The sequence below is a fragment of the Pongo pygmaeus genome, chromosome 6, assembly GCF_028885625.2.
Source record: "Pongo pygmaeus isolate AG05252 chromosome 6, NHGRI_mPonPyg2-v2.0_pri, whole genome shotgun sequence".
NCBI classification, from domain to species: domain Eukaryota; kingdom Metazoa; phylum Chordata; class Mammalia; order Primates; family Hominidae; genus Pongo; species Pongo pygmaeus.
The window spans coordinates 66521171-66540975 of NC_072379.2; the positions used below are offsets into that span (position 1 = coordinate 66521171).

Genomic DNA, 19805 nt, shown 5'->3' on the forward strand with positions numbered 1-19805 from the left:
AAATGCTTAAGCAGTCATTTGTTCCTGGGAAACCTAACTTCGTTAATATGTATTATTCATTTAATACACTTATAAGTTTTATTTGTTAATATTTTATGTACAATATTTAATCTAATATTCAGTGGAATTTCACTACAATATTTTATACTGTAACTGTCCTTTCTATCAATATAATGCTTGTTACAAAGATTCCATTTTTCTTTGTAATACATATTATTTATATAATGTAAGATTTTTATCACTAAAAGTTTTGTTAGAACCTGATATGGAATCAAATTGTCCAGGTCATTTTTAGAACATAGTTTTAGCTGGCATTCCTATTTCTTTCATGTTTATTTGTACACTGAGAATTTTTACTTTATAAGTAAATGTTAATTATACACACACACACACCACACACATACATACTTAGAACAGTTTTTAGTATCGCCATTCAAATTTATTAGCTTAAAGTCACATTTATGCTTTTTCAAAATCATGTATTGTTCTTAGAATCTGTAGTTATATTCTTCTTCGATTTTGTTTTAGTTTCCTGTTTTCTATACATATTTCATAAACATTTGCCAATTTATATTTGCCTTCTTAATGAATCATACTTTGGAATTATTATTATTATTATTGTTATTTGAGATGCAGTCTCATCCTGTCACCCAGGCTGGAGTGCAGTGGTGAAATCTCACCTCACTGAAACCTCTGCTTCTCGGATTCAAGTGATTTTTCTGTCTCAGCCTCCTGAGTAACTGGGATTACAGACATGCACCACCACACCCAGCTAATTTTTAAAAATTTTTAGTAGAGATGGGGTTTCACCATGTTGACCTGGCTGGTCTCAAACTCCTGACCTCAAGTGATCCACCCACCTTGTTCTCCCAAAGTGCTGGGATTACAGGCGTGGCCACTGCACCCAGGCACACTTTGGAATTATTAATCAATTAAACTGCTAGTTTTATGTACAATATTTCTATTTTGCTATTTATATGCTTTGCTAATTTAAGCCCATGCATTTTTTAAATTTTATTTTATTTATTTTATTTTTTTTAGTTGGAGTCTCACTTTGTCGCCAGGCTGAAGTGCAGTGGCGTGATCTCGGCTCACTGCAACCTCCTCCTCCCGGGTTCAAGCAATTCTCCTGCCTCAGCCTCCCGAGAAGCTGGGACTACAGGCACGTGCCACCACGCCCGGCTAATTTTTGTGTTTTTAGTAGAGACAGGGTTTCACCATGTTGGCCAGGATGGTCTCAATCTCTTGACCTCGTGATCTGCCCACCTCGGCCTCCCAAAGTGCTGGGATTACAGGCATGAGACACCACGCCTGGCCATGGCCTATACATTTTTGAACATACTTTCTATCATTATCTGAATTGAATAAGTATATTCTCTCCTGAACAAGGCAAGAATTTTACTTTTTAATTAAAAAATTTAGCAGAATTTTGATCAAGATGATCAACTTCAGGTTTTGACACTCTTTTATCTCTCCTAAAAATATCAACAAACAGCTCATAGTAAAATAGAAAAAAATGTCTGGGCCCCAAAGCAAAGTTGACAATTCATAGAGCAGAATTGGAGCAGAAATACAGTGTGATAAGGTGATTGAATCCACAGACCTACCACACTTTGTGTGTGAAAGCAAGAGTGGGAGCTGAATTTTGGCTTTAGTAAGTAGATTGAGTCTTAACAGATCTTTGTTTGAGACAGAAGACCAGAATCTTATTTGTTGGTTGAAACCACTGGTTGATGTCAGCTACCCTTAACCCTCAAATCATGGAAGCCTTTTGAAAGAAAAAAAAAACAACAAAAAAAAAACAACAAAAAAAAAACGACTCCTGCTGGCTTCCGTTTGGGGCTTCAGATATTAACAAGAAGCAGCCTAGGAAATGGAAAATACTCAGAAACAGCCTCCAATCAGGAACTGAACTAACTGTTCACCAGGCTTTTTGCATGGATCTGCAATATATCGAATACCAACATGGGACAGAAGCAATACCATTTAGTGACCTGAGAAGCCAAGTGGAGGCAACCGAAATCCACTAGACAGAGAGAAGAGAGCGCAGAATGAGGAGAGAAACCAAACAGACAAAATACCTTCTAATTAACATGACCTTGGAAACCAAAATTCTGAAACATTTGAAGAAATAGAATGCTGAGTAATATATCTAACACAGCCATAATTATTAAGTGGACTTAATCAAAATGAATTAATTATATAAAATAATCTGAAAAAAGTCAGATTTTAAATGATGGATTTTTTTTTCTGTAAGATAGCAAGACCTTATTCAAACGACAAATGGAAAAGAAAAAGCACTAATCAGAATATTTAGAATTGACAAATGTAGTCATAGTAATGGAAACCTAATATATAGAAAAAGAAAACCTCAACAAATTGGACATTAGCACTGATTTATTTGTTGAGAGCACAGCACGAAGCAAAAGAAGATAAAAGTTCATAAAAGTCAATAAATATGAAGAAAAGAGTATTCATTTCATCAGAGTTCCAGAAAAAAAAATCCAGAGAAACTAGGATAGAGAAAATCGTTGAATGTTTTTCAGTATTGAAGAAAGGTGTGAGTTCTCAGCATGATAAGAAAGGTAAATCTGGGCTGGGCATGGTGGCTCACGTCTGTAATCTCAACACTTTGGGAGGCCAAGGTGGGAGGATCATCTGAGGTTAGGAGTTCGAGACCAACCTGACCAACATGGAGAAACCACGTCTACTAAAAATACAAAATTAGCCAGGCGTGGTGGTGCATGCCTGTAATCCCAGCTACTCAGGAAGGCTGAGGCAGAAGAATCGCTTGAACCCGGGAAACGGAGGTTGCGGTGAGCCGAGATCGCGCCTTTGCACTCCTGCCTGGGCAACAAGAGCGAAACTCCATCTCAAAAAAAAAAAGGTAAATCTGCATAGGTGTACTCCATAGTGAAACTAAAGACTCTCAAGAATTTAGGAAGTTCTTTAAAATTTAACAGAAAGATAAAAAACTGCCTACAAAAGAACACCAACCAGACTGTTGAAGCTGTCTCATCAACACTAATACATGCCAAAAGATAATGAAATAATGTCTTCAAAATGTTGAAGGTATACAACTGTAAATCTTGTTAATTCAGGACAAAAGCATAGAACATAAGAATAATGATGACCACAGAATTGTATAAAATATAGGCATAAATTTAATCAATTATTCTCTGGGGTGTATGTGTGTATGTGTGTATGTGTGTGTGTGTGTGAGAAATAAGATTAACATTCTGGGCAACAATAATAGTGTGAAATTTTTCAATAAGCAGATATTTTTATGATCATTTTTTGTTTTAGAGTATTAGTAAGAAACATAAAATAAATTTATACATTCTTACGAATATTTATAAGTAAGTAGGTAAACTGAGATCTTAAAACTTACCACAAAATGTATAGAGTTTAAAAACCTCGAATTGGGAACAAGAGGAGCTATTGAACATTTTATTCATCTAATAGAAGGAGGAAATAAATAAAAGCAAAAAAGTAAACACAAAATAAGGTAATGGAGATAAATTTAAGAATCATATTTTTAAATGATTTTAAAGGGATGGAACTCAACTATTTAAAGGTGAAGACTGCCAGTCAGTGTGAATTGTTTAAAAAAGTCCAACAAAATTTGGGGCTGGACAACCAGTCAAATGGTTGAAATAAGAAGTTCAGAAAAAATATGTCAGGTAAATACTTTATTTCATTGGATTTAAGACTTCCCCCATAAGATGCATTATTATTTTATATAATACCAAAAAAAACAAAGGCAGCTAAATCCTGAAATTAATTGCATATGCATCATGATTTCAGAGATATTAAACTGTGAAAAAAATGTGTGTTAAAATGGTAAAGCACAATAATCAAAATAAAGTTGGTATAGCAATATTAATATCACATAAAATATAAATTAGAACAAAAAAGCACTTATAGGGATAAAGAGAAACACCAGAGAAAAATAAAGAAAAAATCCTAAGAAAATATAACCTTCACATACTTACATGGATTAACAGCAAAGCCCTGAACTATTTAATATAGGAAGCACAAACTGACTGAATTACAAGAGACTGAGACAATTTCAAAATCATGGTGGGAAATTTTATCACATCAACAGAAACTTAAAAATTAAACAGGTATAAAATAATTATAAGAATAGAGTGTATTTGAACAGCATAGTTTAAAAAGTTGATATAATTAGATACAAAGAGACAAATTTCAGACCAAATGTTATCATTTGTTATTTAATTTCAGATATTCTGTGCCTGTGTATTTCCAGTTTTTTGACTTTTTATTTTAAACTAATCATAGAGTCCCAGGAATTTGGAAAGATAGTACAAAATCCTATATACCTTCCATCTAGTTCCCCTAAAGGGACCATCTTACATAACTGTAGCACAATATCAAAAACAGGAAATTGACGCTGATACATACAAGGTGTGTATGTATAGTTCTTTGACATTTTATCACTTGTGTAGATTTGTGTAACTGCCAGTGCTATTAAGATACAAAACCACTTCGTCACTACAAAGATCTCCCTTGCGGTACCCCTTTATAGTTATATCCACTCCTCTTCCCTTCACCATCCCTTTTCTCTGGCACCACTAATCTGCTCGCCATCGCTACAATTTTATCATTTAGAGTATGTCATGTAAATGAAATCATACCTTATGCAACTGGCTTGTTTCACACAGCATAATGCCTGAGATGTATCTAAGTTGTTGCATGTGTTAATAGTTTCTTTCATTTTATGGTTGAGTAATGTTTCATGGTATGAATATAACACAGTTCTTTAAATCATTTACTCACTGAAGGACATTTTGGTTGTTTCCAGTTTGGGGCTATTAAATACAAAGCTGCTATAAACAATTGTGCAAATACATTTCTATGAAAATAAGTTTTCATTTCTCTGGGATAAACATCCAGGGTGATTGCTGGGCGCATGGCAAGTTTATGTTAAATTTTTAAAAGACATTGCATAAGGCTATTCTTTTAAATTAACTATTATTTTATCCCTATTTTCAAAGAACTGAGAAACATGATGATTAGTAATCCAGGCTTTGAAAACAATAGACTTGATCAATTCAATAGGGGTTGAATCTGGCACTGCCATCATCAACAGTGAGACTTGACAGATTAATTAACCCTGCTACAGTTCTATGCCATTTTATCTCATGTATAGACTTCTCTATCTTTTCTTTTTACGAGTTTTATTGAGGTATAATTGATGAAGATTGTATATATTTAAGATGTGCAACATGATGTTTTATGTATATGTTGTAAAATGAAATTAAATTATAATCTGACCATAAAACAATAGTCTATTCAGAAACCTAAAAATATACTCTATTAATAAGTTTTGAGAGAACATTTGTTGTACTTAGTAATTTTTTTACAGTTTACAAATCGCTATCATCTTTAATATCTGACTTGATTTCCACACCTGCCCTATGAGATGGGCACCACAGCATAAACAGAGGCTCAAGAGGTGGAATAATACCGAAGAATATCGAAGAGGTCAGTTGTAGAACCCACTTCTAACACTGATCTCTGATTTTCAGTGTTGTCTTTTCTTTGTAGCCTACAATGGAAAGATTTTTATTATTGTTCCAGCTTTATATTTGCTATATTCCAAATAGTTCTAAGGAATTGATTTAAGCCTGCTCCAGCTTCACTGTCAGCAAACATATTAGCATTAGGTTTTATCATTGGGGCCAAGAGTCGTGTTAAAATGCTATTTGTTCATCCAAGTAAAGGATAAGAAGGAGAAATAGAAGAAAAGCCTGCTTTTAAGATTAAACACAGTGACAGTCTTCTGGTGAGAGGATGAAATGTTACCTAAAATTTTTCTTGGTTATTTACCAGTGCCAGAGCCACAAAACCCCCTAATATAGCAATATATAGCTATACATATATAGTTTCATGAACATATATGCGTATATGCAATTATATGAAAATGCTGATTTTGCAATATATTTGAAAATATATCAAGGGTTTTATATATATTAGATGCAGATATCTTTGAAAATAACCTATAAGTGTTTTTTATGTTCTATTGCTTGATCAATTTTTTAAATCTGCCTTTGTCTGTCGTATTTTAAAGTTGATGATCCATGAAAAAGAAGAGAAAAACCAAAACATTGATTAAATATATGTATATATTTTGTACATATTCACACACATTTATTTTATGATATTGGTGGTAACAAATTTCTTTTAATGGTTGTTGGAATAATGGATAGTTTGGAAAATAATGCTATAAATTTTGCATCATATACCAAAATAAAATATTGCCGGGTTAAAGAGTTCATCAAAAAAAGTTAAAGCCATAAGGAATCAGAAGCTAATATAAGTTAATATTCATTTTATCTCAGGGTAGATGATATCTTTCAAACCATAAATATAGAAACAGAGGCCAAGTCAGAAAAGATTTATAGATTTGACAACATAAAATTAGAATATGACATAAAATATCGTAAATAAAATAGAACTGAGAAGATACTGGGAGATGATATTTGGGATATGTGATATACAACATATAAAGGGTTGATATATTTAGTATTAGAATATTTTTCAAGTTCATCAACAGAAAACTGGGAAAATGGTAGTAAAGGATTTTGCAAAAGAAATACAAAATAACAAATACACATTTTTTTAATTTAAGGATGTAAATTGTTCTTGAAAGGCAAAGGGAAAAGAGTATTTAAATGAATGTTGATACCATGAATAGTCATACACAAATGTGAACATTATTTCGCATTCAGAGATACCCACACAGTACATACTTTTACTATATGCTTTATATTTTCCTTTTTGATAATATTTTATGTGAATAGGGAAATGCCATTTGAAATAATACACACAAAACAAAACATCAATAGTAGATTTTGGGGGTGAGAATTTTATTTTATTCTCATACTTTTCTTTATTAAAAAACTCTGCAAGCTCTATATGTTTGTATACCCACACAAGGCATTATACCATATAAAATATTTTATACCTTGCTTTTGCACATAACATTATAATATCTGCAATTTCCCATATAGTTATATTTTTATAACGTTGATTTCGCTGGGGCCATGAAATTTAGTTAACCATTTTAAAATTTCTTTCTCATACCTGAATTCAAACAGTAGATTCATTGTATTTGATCCTAGAAGTTTTAAAATGAACTTCGCACATTCCTTTCCCTGAAACATTTAAGTTTTGCCAGATGCTGATTGGGGAAAGCTTCCCAACACGATTCTTACAGATGAGCTGTCATCTTACTCACTGACAAATTCTGTCTCTTTTGTCTTTATACACATATTGCATTATCATTTAATTTTAATAATTACACCAATATTTATTCATAACTTATTCTAGAATTATGCTAAGTGCTGGGGTCCAAAGAGGAGTGAGAAAATCCCTGTGATTCAGGCAACCTCAGATCATCAGGAAGTCACACTTAAGTGCTAAATGTTGTTGTCTGTTCATCCAACTAACCATCCATGAACTTACCCACTTCTTTGAAACCATACACCCAAACCAATTTTTATGAATCAAATCTGAATCTATATATGCAAAGGCAGGCAGTTATCTATGTTATAAACATACTCATGTGACGCAACTGCTCTTCAAAAGACAGGAGAGTTCCTTTAGCTTCACTTTCAGAGCTAGTTTCCCCATCATACCCAAGAGCATCAACCTCAGTGACCCCAGCCAGTACTAAAACAGGTTAATGGCACCATCATTTAAATGAATTTATTACATTTTAGAGACTACTGGTTAGTTGGGCCAAGATGGTATGTGGCTAGGACCCAAGATCAGATTGTCCATTAGCATAATAGGTTTGAAGCAGATAATGCTAGGCAAACACACAATTTTATGAGTGGCTGAGCTCACACTCTATTTGCAATGCACTTTTTGCATAAGCTAGAGGCAGAACAAGGACTTATGCCAAAGGCAATCTTTACATCACCTTACTATCCAGTGTCACTATCTAGATCTTACAATTCAAAGGGAAAGAAAAGACAAAGATATTGACCCCGACAATCACACTAAGGGAGGAAGAATTTGTCCCTAAAACCTGGAACAAAACTAATCTTTCCTATAATCATAAGGCTATACTAGAAAGGGCCATGCCCCAAGAAAGAGAGCTGTAAATTTTTCCCTTATCATAGTGAAATCCTATGTCTAGCACAGTGTCCCGAGACATGTTTGTGCCAGGGCAAGGATGGGCATCTTCAGCTGCCATATATTTTGTTATGTTTAATAATATGTTTTTATAAAACAAAGCAAAACTTGTATATTATCACCTCATAATTATGATTTGGTGGCTCTCAATTTATCTCCTAGAAGCTTTTTCTAAAAATAAATGAAGCCTGGGATCCATCTCGGATTTTTTGGATGATTTCTGGGCATCTGTATTTTTAAAAATAGCTCTGAAATTGATTTTGATGCAGAGGAATGGTTGAGAACCCCAATTTTATACTAAACTGTTTAGGGAAAATGATAAGGAGGTAGAAAGCAAGAACAGGACAAAACTCCTAAACAGCAGTCCAGGAAGACCCCAACCTGGCACCAGGTGGTGCTGTGGGGACAACTCTGAGGCCTTTTCCTGTCTCCCCAGCTAATCACAAGGAACCCACTAGCTTCCCTAGAGCAGCACAGGCTCTCAGCAAGCAGCTAGGCTCCTGATCTTGAGTATTCCACCTGCATTAAATAAAGGGGGGATGGAGGAGAAAGGAGAGGAAGAGCTCCTTCCTGGAGAGGTTCACTGTCACTTTGGGCGGTTAAGTGATGGGGTTCAACTTTTAGGTCGATCGAAAGAATTAAAAATGACAGTGATGGACAATTCTGCCTATTCTATTCTGAATGGTTTCTTTTGTATTTTATTTTGTATTTTATTCTGTTTCCGCTAGAATTTAACACCTGAAAGTAGAATAACAAAACATAATTAATTTAAACATGAAATTAAAGTCGTTCCTATATAGCTCAAATATATATGTATATATATGTGTATATATATTTATATATTTTATTTTCTTCCTCACAATGGTTTAAAATACTTTAAAAATCCATACAGATAGAAAAGAGATTTACATTGAATATTTTACATTCTTTATGTTGGACTATGTACTTATATACTAACATGTTCCTGTAACTGTGGTAACCGGCCATCCTGGTTTGCTCTGGACTGAGAGGTTTCGATTTTAAAACAGGGCAGTCCTGGGCAAACCCAGATCAATGGCAGCTCACCCTATTTGTAATCCGTATGTTCATTTGGGCAGCTCTGTTTTCCTTTTATTCCTGCTGTTAAGTTGGACTCAACACCTCTTATTTTACACTATAAATGTTTCCTGAATCAGTGAGTAACATAGATTTTTCTGAAGATTGTGTGGGAGAACTAGATATTAGGGTTGACAATGCATACCTCTCAGTATTTCCCTCAGAATATTCTCGTTAGTTGTGCCTTTTTATTTCGTATTTCCCTTTTAGGCTGCAATCACTTGTCCCAATCCTCAGTCTCCTCAGTTGGTTTCCTTTCTTACCCAGGGCAGTTTTCCTCTCTCTCAGCTTTTTCCTCCATACTTCTTGTAACTCACATCACTACTTGACACTGTGTTGAAATAAGTGAAATTTTGAAGATGTAATTGTCTCTGTGAGGCCAAGGTGGGCAGATCACCTGAGGTCGGGAGTTCGAGACCAGCTTGGCCAATATGGTGAAACCCCGTCTCTACTAAAAATACAAAAATTAGCTGGGCGTGATGATGGGCACCTGTAATCCCAGCTACATGGGAGGCTGAGGCAGAAGAATTGCTTGAACCTGGGAGGTGGAGGTTGCAGCAAGCTGAGATCACACCACTGCACTCCAACCTGGGCAACAGAGCGAGACTCCAACTCAAAAAAAAAAAAAAAAAGATAATAATTGTCTCTAAGAAAGAAAATAATCAGCCGGGCGTGGTGGCTCATGCCTGTAATTCCAGCACTTTGGGAGGCTGAGGCAGGCGGATCACGAGGTCAGGAGATTGAGACCATCCTGGCTAACACGGTGAAACCCCATCTCTACTAAAAATACAAAAAAAAATTAGCCAGGCGTGGTGGCAGGCTCCTGTAGTGCCAGCTACTCGGGAGGCTGAGGCAGGGAAATGGTGTGAACCCAGGAGGTGGAGCTTGCAGTGAGCCAAGATAGCGCCACTGCACTCCAGCCTGGGCGACAGAGCAAGACTCCTCCTCAAAAAAAAAATAGAAAATAAAATAATCTTCCAGTTTCTAGTAATCAGAAAGCAGTGGAGCATTAATAATAACAAAAAATATTTTTGTTCAGCTGAATCATATATATGTCTATATCAATATCCATCTTTCTCTATTAGCTGTCTATATTTCTGAATAGATATATGCACACATGTATGCACATCAGTATTTTCAAGTCAGTGCTTTGACAAAGAGTTCATACTGTTGCACACCGTTCTGTTTACAAAAATAACAAATAGAAACACTGCGATTCCCTGAAACTTTAAAAACTAGATGTAAACAATTGTTGAGAATTTAAGGGAAATTCCTGCTGTATGAATTGGATGGTGTGGTGTAATGAGTCTCTCTTTAATCTTGCCCATTCTACCAAATTTTATTCATAGGCTCTTTCTCATAGCAAACGTTAGTGCATAAACATTCTGTTTTCACTTAACAGTGACCAAAGATTCATGTTTATTCTCTTTCAAGTAGGTAGCCTTGTCAGATGATAGGCAAATGATTCACATCGTGTTTGAAGTTCAAACCAAGGAAAACTGTGGGTATGCACAAAATGTCAGAGTGTTTTTCTCTTGGCAAAGAATGCTGGGAATCTTACAATTAATTCCATACAGTAACAACTGAGAAAGTGTTGGCTAAAAATATTTGATTTTACTGCAAAAGTACTAATACAAATCTAATTTTAAATGATACAATAATTTTTACATTATCCCCTTCAGAGAGGTGAAAAGTATTGTTAAGTTTAATAATCTATTAAGCTAAAATGACAAACTTTCACAGTGTTTATTCTGTTTCCTCTTTTCCAATATTCTTTACATATCTTTGTCAGTAACCACTCATTACATTGGCTAAGAGCAACAGAATTGGCACAAAAGTGAAAAACAGAAGAATTATCATTTTAAGCAGCAACTGATGTTCATTGGGGATTTAAGTTATTTAATTTAATATTTACAACAATTTTTTTAAAAAGCTTTATTGAGATATATTTCACATATCATTGTAACCACTTTTTGAAGACAATATTTTATCCTCATTTTGTAGATTAGAAAATGGTGCTAAGACCAGTGAATTCATTTCTAAGCATTGGTCTGAAGTTATGTCTGTCTGTTTTCAAAGACTGCATTCTTTCTGTTGCACTCCAGTGCCTCTGCTGTGATGAGTCCAGTCACTCTTTTGGCAGGAATCATGGCAATGGTAAAATTTTCTATGAAGGTTGAAGAATAGGATACAGGGTCCCAAGACACAACTTGTAAGCTATCAGAGATTGGAGTCTCAAGCCGTCTGATTGAGATGAGAAGATTCTGGAATGGGCCCAGTTGGCAAAGTTATTTCTATATGCACTGGAATAATCAGGAAGGAGAGACCAGAGGAAAAGCAAGGGGTCCTCTTGTGCCACTTTTTTACAGTACTTCATTTGATCCTTATGAACAGCATGTGAGGTTATTATATGTTGATAGTAATACTAATTATTATCTATTTTATTTTCGTTTTTTACAGATGATAAGTAGAGTTCCAGAAATGTTTAGTAACTTTTCCAAGTTTGTACTAGAAGGACTGTAACCAGAGAATTCTAACTCCAAAGCCTATATTCTTTTTACTTTACAAAAAATGCATTTACAAAAATGCATTTACATAAAAGAAAGGAAAGACATTGCTGATTGATGACAACCAGTGAGGTCTCCTGATTTACTGTCAAGTGTTCTAGGAAGCAGTGGAGCTTTGCAGAGAAAACAAATACAGAATTTGGCTCAGTTCGCTAGAAAAGACCATGCAAGTGAGGACCCTACAGTTACAGCTTTATTAGCCACACTATAAACCCCCCTCTTGTCCACCCCTTCTGAATTGGGGGTTGATCTTTATACCTTTTGAAAAATACAACCCAGAAAACGTCTTTTGCATTGAAGGGTACAGGAAAGAAAAATGACTGCAGGTCCATAACTACACAAAGTCATATGCAACTACTTTTGCAATAATTAAACTTGTCCAATCCCAGGGACAAGATTTGTAGCTAATTTATTTCTCAGAGTTTGCTTGAAACATCTATTGCTTAAAGTCAAACCTGAGAGATATATCACTGGGAATATTTTATGGCAACAGTGGGGATTAGGTAAAAGAACTCATTAAATGTTTTTCACAATGAAAGTACTACAGCTTTGCTCTATGGCCTTGAAAGTTGGAAATGTATGCTCTTGTGTGGGAGCAGTAACAAAACTGTTTCTGAGGAAAACTGCAGTCCATATCATGGCACAGCATGCAGAGGTAGAATGATTATCTGCTCAGGCTACATTTTAGCTACTCATCTCAATTGTCATCTCAAATGTACTCATCTCAATTTTCACAAGCGAGCGTGACTCCCATCTTTAACTTTGTGAATTGTTTGGGTCTTCAAGAGAAAAAGCTGCTCTGGATCTTAGGCCTAGAACGTCTCAGTCAGCTCTGACTTGAAAAGTGGAAAGGGAAACTCTGTTGAGAGGAACCAAGTATAGTGGGCTTTACTGGACTAGGTCCTGTCCTTTTGGGATTGTAACCTGACATGTGTGCTTGTCTTAGAATAGGGAGGCAGATAGCTGTCTAGCTGGGCCCACTCTTCTCCACCTGACTTGACAGAATTGCCTTTGGGTGAGATAACATCAAAACACATTAAGAAAGAGTTCCATTAAAGAGATTTACTGTTGAACATACTGTAAAAGGCGGGACCGAGGATGTTGTCCCCAGTAGTTACATGCTCCTCTTCACCCCTCTTTATTCCGGGTATTGCTGGTGCTGCTGTTAAGTGGCTTCTTTGTATCCTATGATCACTGTGAAGCTTGTAACTAATCATATTTGCCTTATTTTGGTCACTTTCAGAAAGTGGAGAGCCAAATGTGTGGGCTATTGCTAGTAGGTATACTGGAATTTACAGCATGATGTTTGTGAAGTTGCTTTTATTTGAAGTTGTCCTACCAACTTCCTGCAAATGTCACCCTTACTTATTCACTTATTTTGTTTTTAAATTTTTTTTTACTGAAGAATAATATACACTTACTTGTTGTTTAAACTCATTGTGTTATCTATTTGTAAATCTCTCAAAATATTTTTAAGCAAAGGAAGGGCATATGTGTTGTGGGTATGTGCGTGCACACGCACGTGTAAAATGAACATACCGTAGGGAACTCAAATAAAAAAGACAAATATCTATCAACCGCTCTGCAGCTTGGCTTCATCATCTGTAAAATGAGCATTCTTCATCCGAAATAATGCTTTTCTCCTTTCTTCATGGCCCCTTGTAATTTTAGTCGTTTCTCGGGGTCTGAAGAATAAAGGTTGCCAACTCTGTGAACCAGGACCAGCTACATAATTTGCAGCACCAGTGAAAAATGAAAATATGGGGCCTCTTGTTCAAAACATATTAGGTATTTCAAGATGGCAGTGGCAGAGCATTACACTAAGCATGGGGCCTATCTGAGAGTGGGGCTCTGTGTTGTTGCACAGGTCACGTACCCATGATGCAGGTCCTGCTGTGAACTTGGAGATCTTCTGGGATCAACATCACGGCTTGATACTACTCTCCAGCAACGGGCCCAGGGTATAGTCTCAAATTTCACTTCCTCTGGAAGAGAAGTTTTAATCTATAGGTAGAAAGTGTTGTGTAGAGTTGAAAAATGTGTTTGCTAGTATCTAGTATCCTTAAGTTCAAAGATTGGTTTGCTACTTAGTAGCTTTATAATCTTGGGCATATAATGTCCCTAAGACTTATTTCCCTACCTTTAAAATGAGGATAATGGAGGCCGGGCGTAGTGGCTCATGCCTGTAATCCTAGCACTTTGGGAGGCCGAGGCAGGCAGATTGCCTGAGCTCAGGAGTTCGAGACCAGCCTGGGAAACATGGTGAAACCCCACCTCTCCTAAAATACAAAAAATTAGCTGGGCATGGTGGTGTGCGCCTGTAGTCCAGGCTACTCAGGAGGCTGAGGTAGGAGAATTGCTTGAACCCAGGAGGTGGAGGTTGCAGTGAGCTGAGATAGCACCACTGCACTCCAGCCTGGGCGACAGAGCAAGATTTAAAAAAAAAAAATAAGGATGATGGTAGAGCCAACTTTCTAGAATTGTTGCAAGTAAACAAGAAAAGCCATGCATGATACCAGAAGTGTGGCAAGCTCCAAATAAATAATAAATAATAGCTCTTATGATTATCTTTTATCTTTTTTATTTTTTACAGGCCCAAGATATTCCTTTTGTGTATCTGTTCAGAGAATCCTTTATACCTTTTCTTCCAGTTCTAGGTTTCTGGAAATGTTCCTTGACTACATCACTAAACTGCACATCAAACAGTTTCTGATCTACTGTTTTTATATCCCTGATTACTCTCACTAATATGATGTTATGCTGCACAATTATGATTTTCCTGAACTTCAGTTCTGCCAGTGATGGAAAGATAATAAGATAGAAAGAAGTGATAGACATCTTGACCTGGTGATATTAACAAGATGATGTATTGATGAAATGTTTTGAGTTCCGAGGATTGGAGGTATCATAGAAATTATTATGGATTTCTAATACTGCTTAATGCACTGGGGGGCCTGCTCCCTTCCCTGGAGAATCTTCTGAAACTCTTTGCCTTGGGGAAAAGTAACTGCTGACATTTGCCCTGTCAGGTCTTTTAAATATTTGGTCAGAATAATCAGCTGCAACACTCGAAGTATTTAATAACTGGGAGAAAGTGTGCTTGTGTATGGTGTATATTATTAAAAATTACCAATCAGAGAGTGCCACTAGTCCATCAGAAGTTGCCCTAGGGTAAGATCAAGTAAGGCCACTCACAGCATGGTAATGTCCAATAAAATCATACCAGGTGTGTATCATCAGCTGATTATGATTCCTTTGTGGGCCTTTTTAAAAAAATACTGGTTGCATTTACAAGTAATACAATGTTACTTGGGCAGGTTTGGCATTTGGCGGGTGAAGGAAAAGTCTACTAGTCCAGCAGTTGCTCTCCTGATATTTTAGTATTTGCAGTCACCTATAAGAGTTATAGCCTACATGGACATGGTTTTATTATCACATAGATCAAGAGTTAAATACAGTACAAATTCATGGAAATCATCGAGGTTTCAGGTATTCAAGGACTAATTGGAAAATACTTTGAACCTGCCAGCTGGCTAACACTGGCAATTTTCACTATGTAATTACTACCATAAACAATTCAAAGGACACGTTTTAAAGAAATAATTCTTTTAAGTGTATTGTTTTCTTGGTTACTTATTCCAAACACTGCATTGCTCCCCACCCCTTACCCTCACAAAAAATATCTTCTGACTTTTTTGCTAAGTTGTACATTTGGTAAATGTTTCTAGTTGCTTAGGGCCTAGTTTAAATAGTAAAATAAATAAGGGCAAAACTTAGTTGGTTTCTTAAGGAAAAAAGTAATGGATCATGCAAAATCAGCATAAGTGTTTTTAAAAGGCATATTGAAAAACCGTGTCCCAAATTAAATGAATACTAGAGTACTCTATTCTCATTTACTCATTCCAACAAAGACTGACTCATGTTTCTCTAGACAAAGTAAAAAAAAAAAAAAAAAGTCCTGTTTTGGGCAGCAATTGTCATTGAATATGGGGTTTAATTGGAATAAAACATAGGGAAATGCTAAATGTGGCTAATGTGATTTGCACCCTGTGTAAACAAGCAATGCCATCGTCCAGGCAGATCTTTGTCCTTCCAGTCAAGGATTTTTTTTTCCCCCTATACCACCTCTCCTTGGATTCATAGAAAAAAATTTAGATTTAGGATGGTACTGTGAGGGATGGAGGGATGTGTTTGTGTAGAGAAAGATTATGAGAGAGAGGATTTGTTGGGGGATAGTGAGAGTGGCTAGGGAAACCATTTGGCTAGGGAAGGAGCTTTTAGAATGGCTTTCAGAATGTGGTTCTCAACATGTGCCCCTTGGAACCGAACCACAGGATCAGCATCATTTGACAGCTTTGTTAGAAATAAAATTCTTGTGCACAGTCCCAGACCTTCTGGATTAGAAACACTGGGATGGTTCCAAAGGGTTGTTTGATTAAGCCTTCCAAGTGATCCTGGTGCCACTGAGATTTGGAACAACTACCTTGAAGGACAGCGAAGACCTGCTTGAGTGACTGGAGAATAAGGATAATCCACAAAGAATCTCAGCTAATGACCATTTGGTGCCTTTGTTTCTGAGAAGTTATGATCCTTCAAGGTCATAGCTGCATAAGGCATCATTCCTGGTTTTTATGTGGTTGAGGACTTCTACCTACATTCCATTTGGTTATAACTATTTTTCATATCAATGATTATTTGCCTCAAAGAAATCCTCAGTACATATTGCTCATTTTGCTCTTTCCTCATAAAAAATAAAAGAGTTTAGGTAGTTTACTAAGTTGATTTTTTAAGAATATATTTTATCTTTTCGAAAATATTTTTCCATTTAGACATTTGTTCCTCATTTTAATTTAGTTTGTTACATTTTGCTGAGGAACTTGAGCTCAGCTTTTCTACCTCAAAGTTTTGGCTACTTATTCTGTGCTAAAAACTTTTAATTTTGGACATTATATTTGGTAAAATCAACCACAGCATTTGGAAGTTCTGCCAGGAAATTTGAGGTTTCCGTGCAATTTGAATATTGCATAATTCAACGTTTTGCCCATTTTTTCGATGTAGTTTCCCCAATCAGGGAAAGAAATTGTTATTGCAACATTGGATTTTTTTAAGCATACCACCTTATGAGACAATTTTTGGATTTATTTAATTATCATGCCTGGAAACACATGCTTCCCTCCTTTTCCTTTTCTTTTTCTTTTATTCCTTTTCCCTCTTTTCCATCTTGTTTTAATTTTTTCTTTCATTTTTATAGATCAGAAAAGACTTCTGGATTCTGTAAAAAATAAAATAAACTACTTGAAAAGAAAAAAAGTCAAGAACTAGAAAGAAGAGTATAACAAAAAAGAAGGAGGGGTCACAGGTGAAGGAGATGTGGTCAACACACACAAAGGAGAACAAAAAGTAAGGTTTAAAGTAACTGGGCTGGGTGTGGTGGCTCATGCCTGCAATCTCAGCACTTTGGGAGGCCAAGGTGGGCAAATCACCTGAGGTCAGGAGTTCGAGACCAGCCTGGCCAACATGGCGAAACGCTGTCTCTACTAAAAATACAAACATTAGACAGGACTGGTGGTGGGCGCCTGTAATCCCAGCTACTCTGGAGGCTCAGGCATGAGAATCACTTGAACCTAGGAAGTAGAGTTTACAGTGAGCTGAGATCACACCACTGTACTCCAGCCTGGGCGATATAGCGAGACTTCATCTCTAAATAAATAAATAAATAATGATAATTTAAAAAATAACTGGAAATGTGAACTGGAAGGTGGGACAGTCTCAGAAGGTACATTGGGAATCTTGAGTCTGACATAGGGTATGTGGCGTCCTAAGTTATGGGCTGCATGTAGTAGTTATAACATGAACAAGTAACTCTGGTCAGTGGCTCACTTGCTAATCGATCTTGTGGTTTAGTTACGTTCTATTGCTGAGACTCTGAAAGTCATATTTATAATACCTATTTTTCAGTGTTGTCATGGGATGAAGAGAAATTATATATGTAAAGAGGGCTGAGTCCCAGACATGAGATATTGACTACTAGTATGTGTTCATACTTTTAGTTGTGATTCATCTGTGTCAATAGTTGTATGATACTTCATTGTGTTAATATGCCACAATTTATTTATCCACTTATATGGCAAAGGATATTCTGGGGAATATCCTAGGGATTTCAGTTTTCTTGATAATATAATGAATATTCATGTATATCTCTTTGATGCACATCTGCAGAGTTTTCACTAAAACAAATAACTGGGATTGGAATTGTTGGGTACTAGGCTGTAAGCATATTTCCTAGACAATGTCAGATTAACTTCCAAGTGGTTACACATATTGAAACTTCCACGACAAGTATATAGGCTTTCCCTTTGTTGCACATATTTGTCAATAATTGGTGTTGCTAGACTAAAATGTTTGCAAATTTTGTAGGTAAAAATTGTGTTTCTTGGGGTTTCATTTTGCGTTTTCCTAATTACCAGTGAGCTTGATCATATTTCCATATATCTAGGGACCATTTGTGTTTCCATTTTTTGAGAAATGTTCATTTAGAGAATTTTTTCAAAAATTTCTATAGTGTTGTTTTATTTTGTTTATTGATTTTTGGGAATCTTTGATATATTTTGGAATCCAATTATTTTTCCTTTTTCAGTCATGTGCAATGAAAATAAATTGTCCTAGTTTTGGCTTGTGTTTTTACTGATGTCCTTTGATATATAGGATATCTTATTCTAATGTGTGGTTTTATTTTGTAGGATTTGCATATTGCATAAGTGTGTGTGCCTTGTTTAAGAAATTCTCTCCTTCCCAGAAAACATAAAGATGATCTCTAGACTATCTTTCAAATTTTAAAGGTTTTGTTTTCACTTTTAGGTTTTTTAATCCCTTGGCATTTATTTTCTGTGCATGGGATGAGATAGTGATCAATGTAATTTTTTTTTAGCATGCACAACAAATGGCAACATCACTGTTTAATGAATAATCCACCATTTCCACACCACTCTGTATGGCCACCTGTGCCAAGTATCAATCCTTCATATAAGGGTGGGTCTGGTTCTGAGATCTCTATTCTGTGTCCTTCATCTATTTATGTTCCACTTCCATGTTGTCTTACTTAGAGCCTATTTATAATAAATGCTGATATCTGATAGGTAGTGCACGTTACTTCTGTCATGCTCTTCTTCTGGATTATCTTGAGTATTAGCTCTTTGCTTTTCTATGTAAATATTAAAATAGCTTAAGAAGTTATTGCTGCTGTTATGTGTTGTTAAACAACATGCTTCAAAACAATATGCTCTATGCAATAAATACATACAATTTTATCCATTAAGAAATAAATAAAATTTTAACTATTAAAAAAGAAGTAACAAATACACATATATATTTACATGCAATTTTTCATGGAACTGCATCGAATGTATACGAGGATTTAGGGGAAAATTTTTAGTTTGTGATATTTAGCCCTCCAATCACCAAACAGGAAATGTTTATTTACTTAGTTTTCAACTTACTATTTTTTTGTTGTTGTCGTCCTTGGAATTCTCATTAATTACTTTTATATGGGATCAGTAATACATTTCAAGATTTGGTTATTGGTATTAATCTGGAATTTGATCATTTTTTAGTGGAGTGCTAATACATATTTTAGTATATCTAGTCGAGTATCCTACCAGGAGTAGAAGATTTATATAGAGGATTTTCACATGCAGTTCTTTACAGAAATGCATATGATGTCTTTGAGTTTATTTTCTCTGCCAGCATGTATATGTATGCTTACAGAAAATACTTATCTATTTACTTTGTAGGTGGAAAAATGCTAATCACTGAAAGAAAATATTTTTGGTCAGGAAGAATTGCACAAAGTAGGTCTGAAGCAAATTTGGTTGACATGGAAGCTGGAAAACTCTCAAAAAGTTGCAATATTACAGGTATGGGAATTTATAACTGTTGTGATTTGTCCATGTAAGTACATGAAATTCATCACCAATAATT

At 35.5% G+C, this 19805-nt stretch overlaps 1 protein-coding gene across 3 annotated transcripts in view; it reads left to right on the forward strand.

Moving 5' to 3' along the window:
- MACC1 (MET transcriptional regulator MACC1) overlaps positions 1–19805 on the forward strand; it is an 83049-nt gene that overhangs the window by 36332 nt on the left and 26912 nt on the right. Inside the window, exons 1-3 of one of the 3 annotated variants that reach the window (XM_054495565.2) lie at positions 14182–14730; positions 17080–17228; positions 19619–19741. In XM_054495565.2, coding sequence (XP_054351540.1) covers positions 19627–19741 — 115 coding nt within the window. In that variant the 5' untranslated portion in view covers positions 14182–14730; positions 17080–17228; positions 19619–19626. Of the gene's footprint in view, positions 1–14181; positions 14731–17079; positions 17229–19618; positions 19742–19805 lie in introns of those variants that run through there. The other 2 variants (XM_054495563.2, XM_054495564.2) reach the window with 2 other exon arrangements.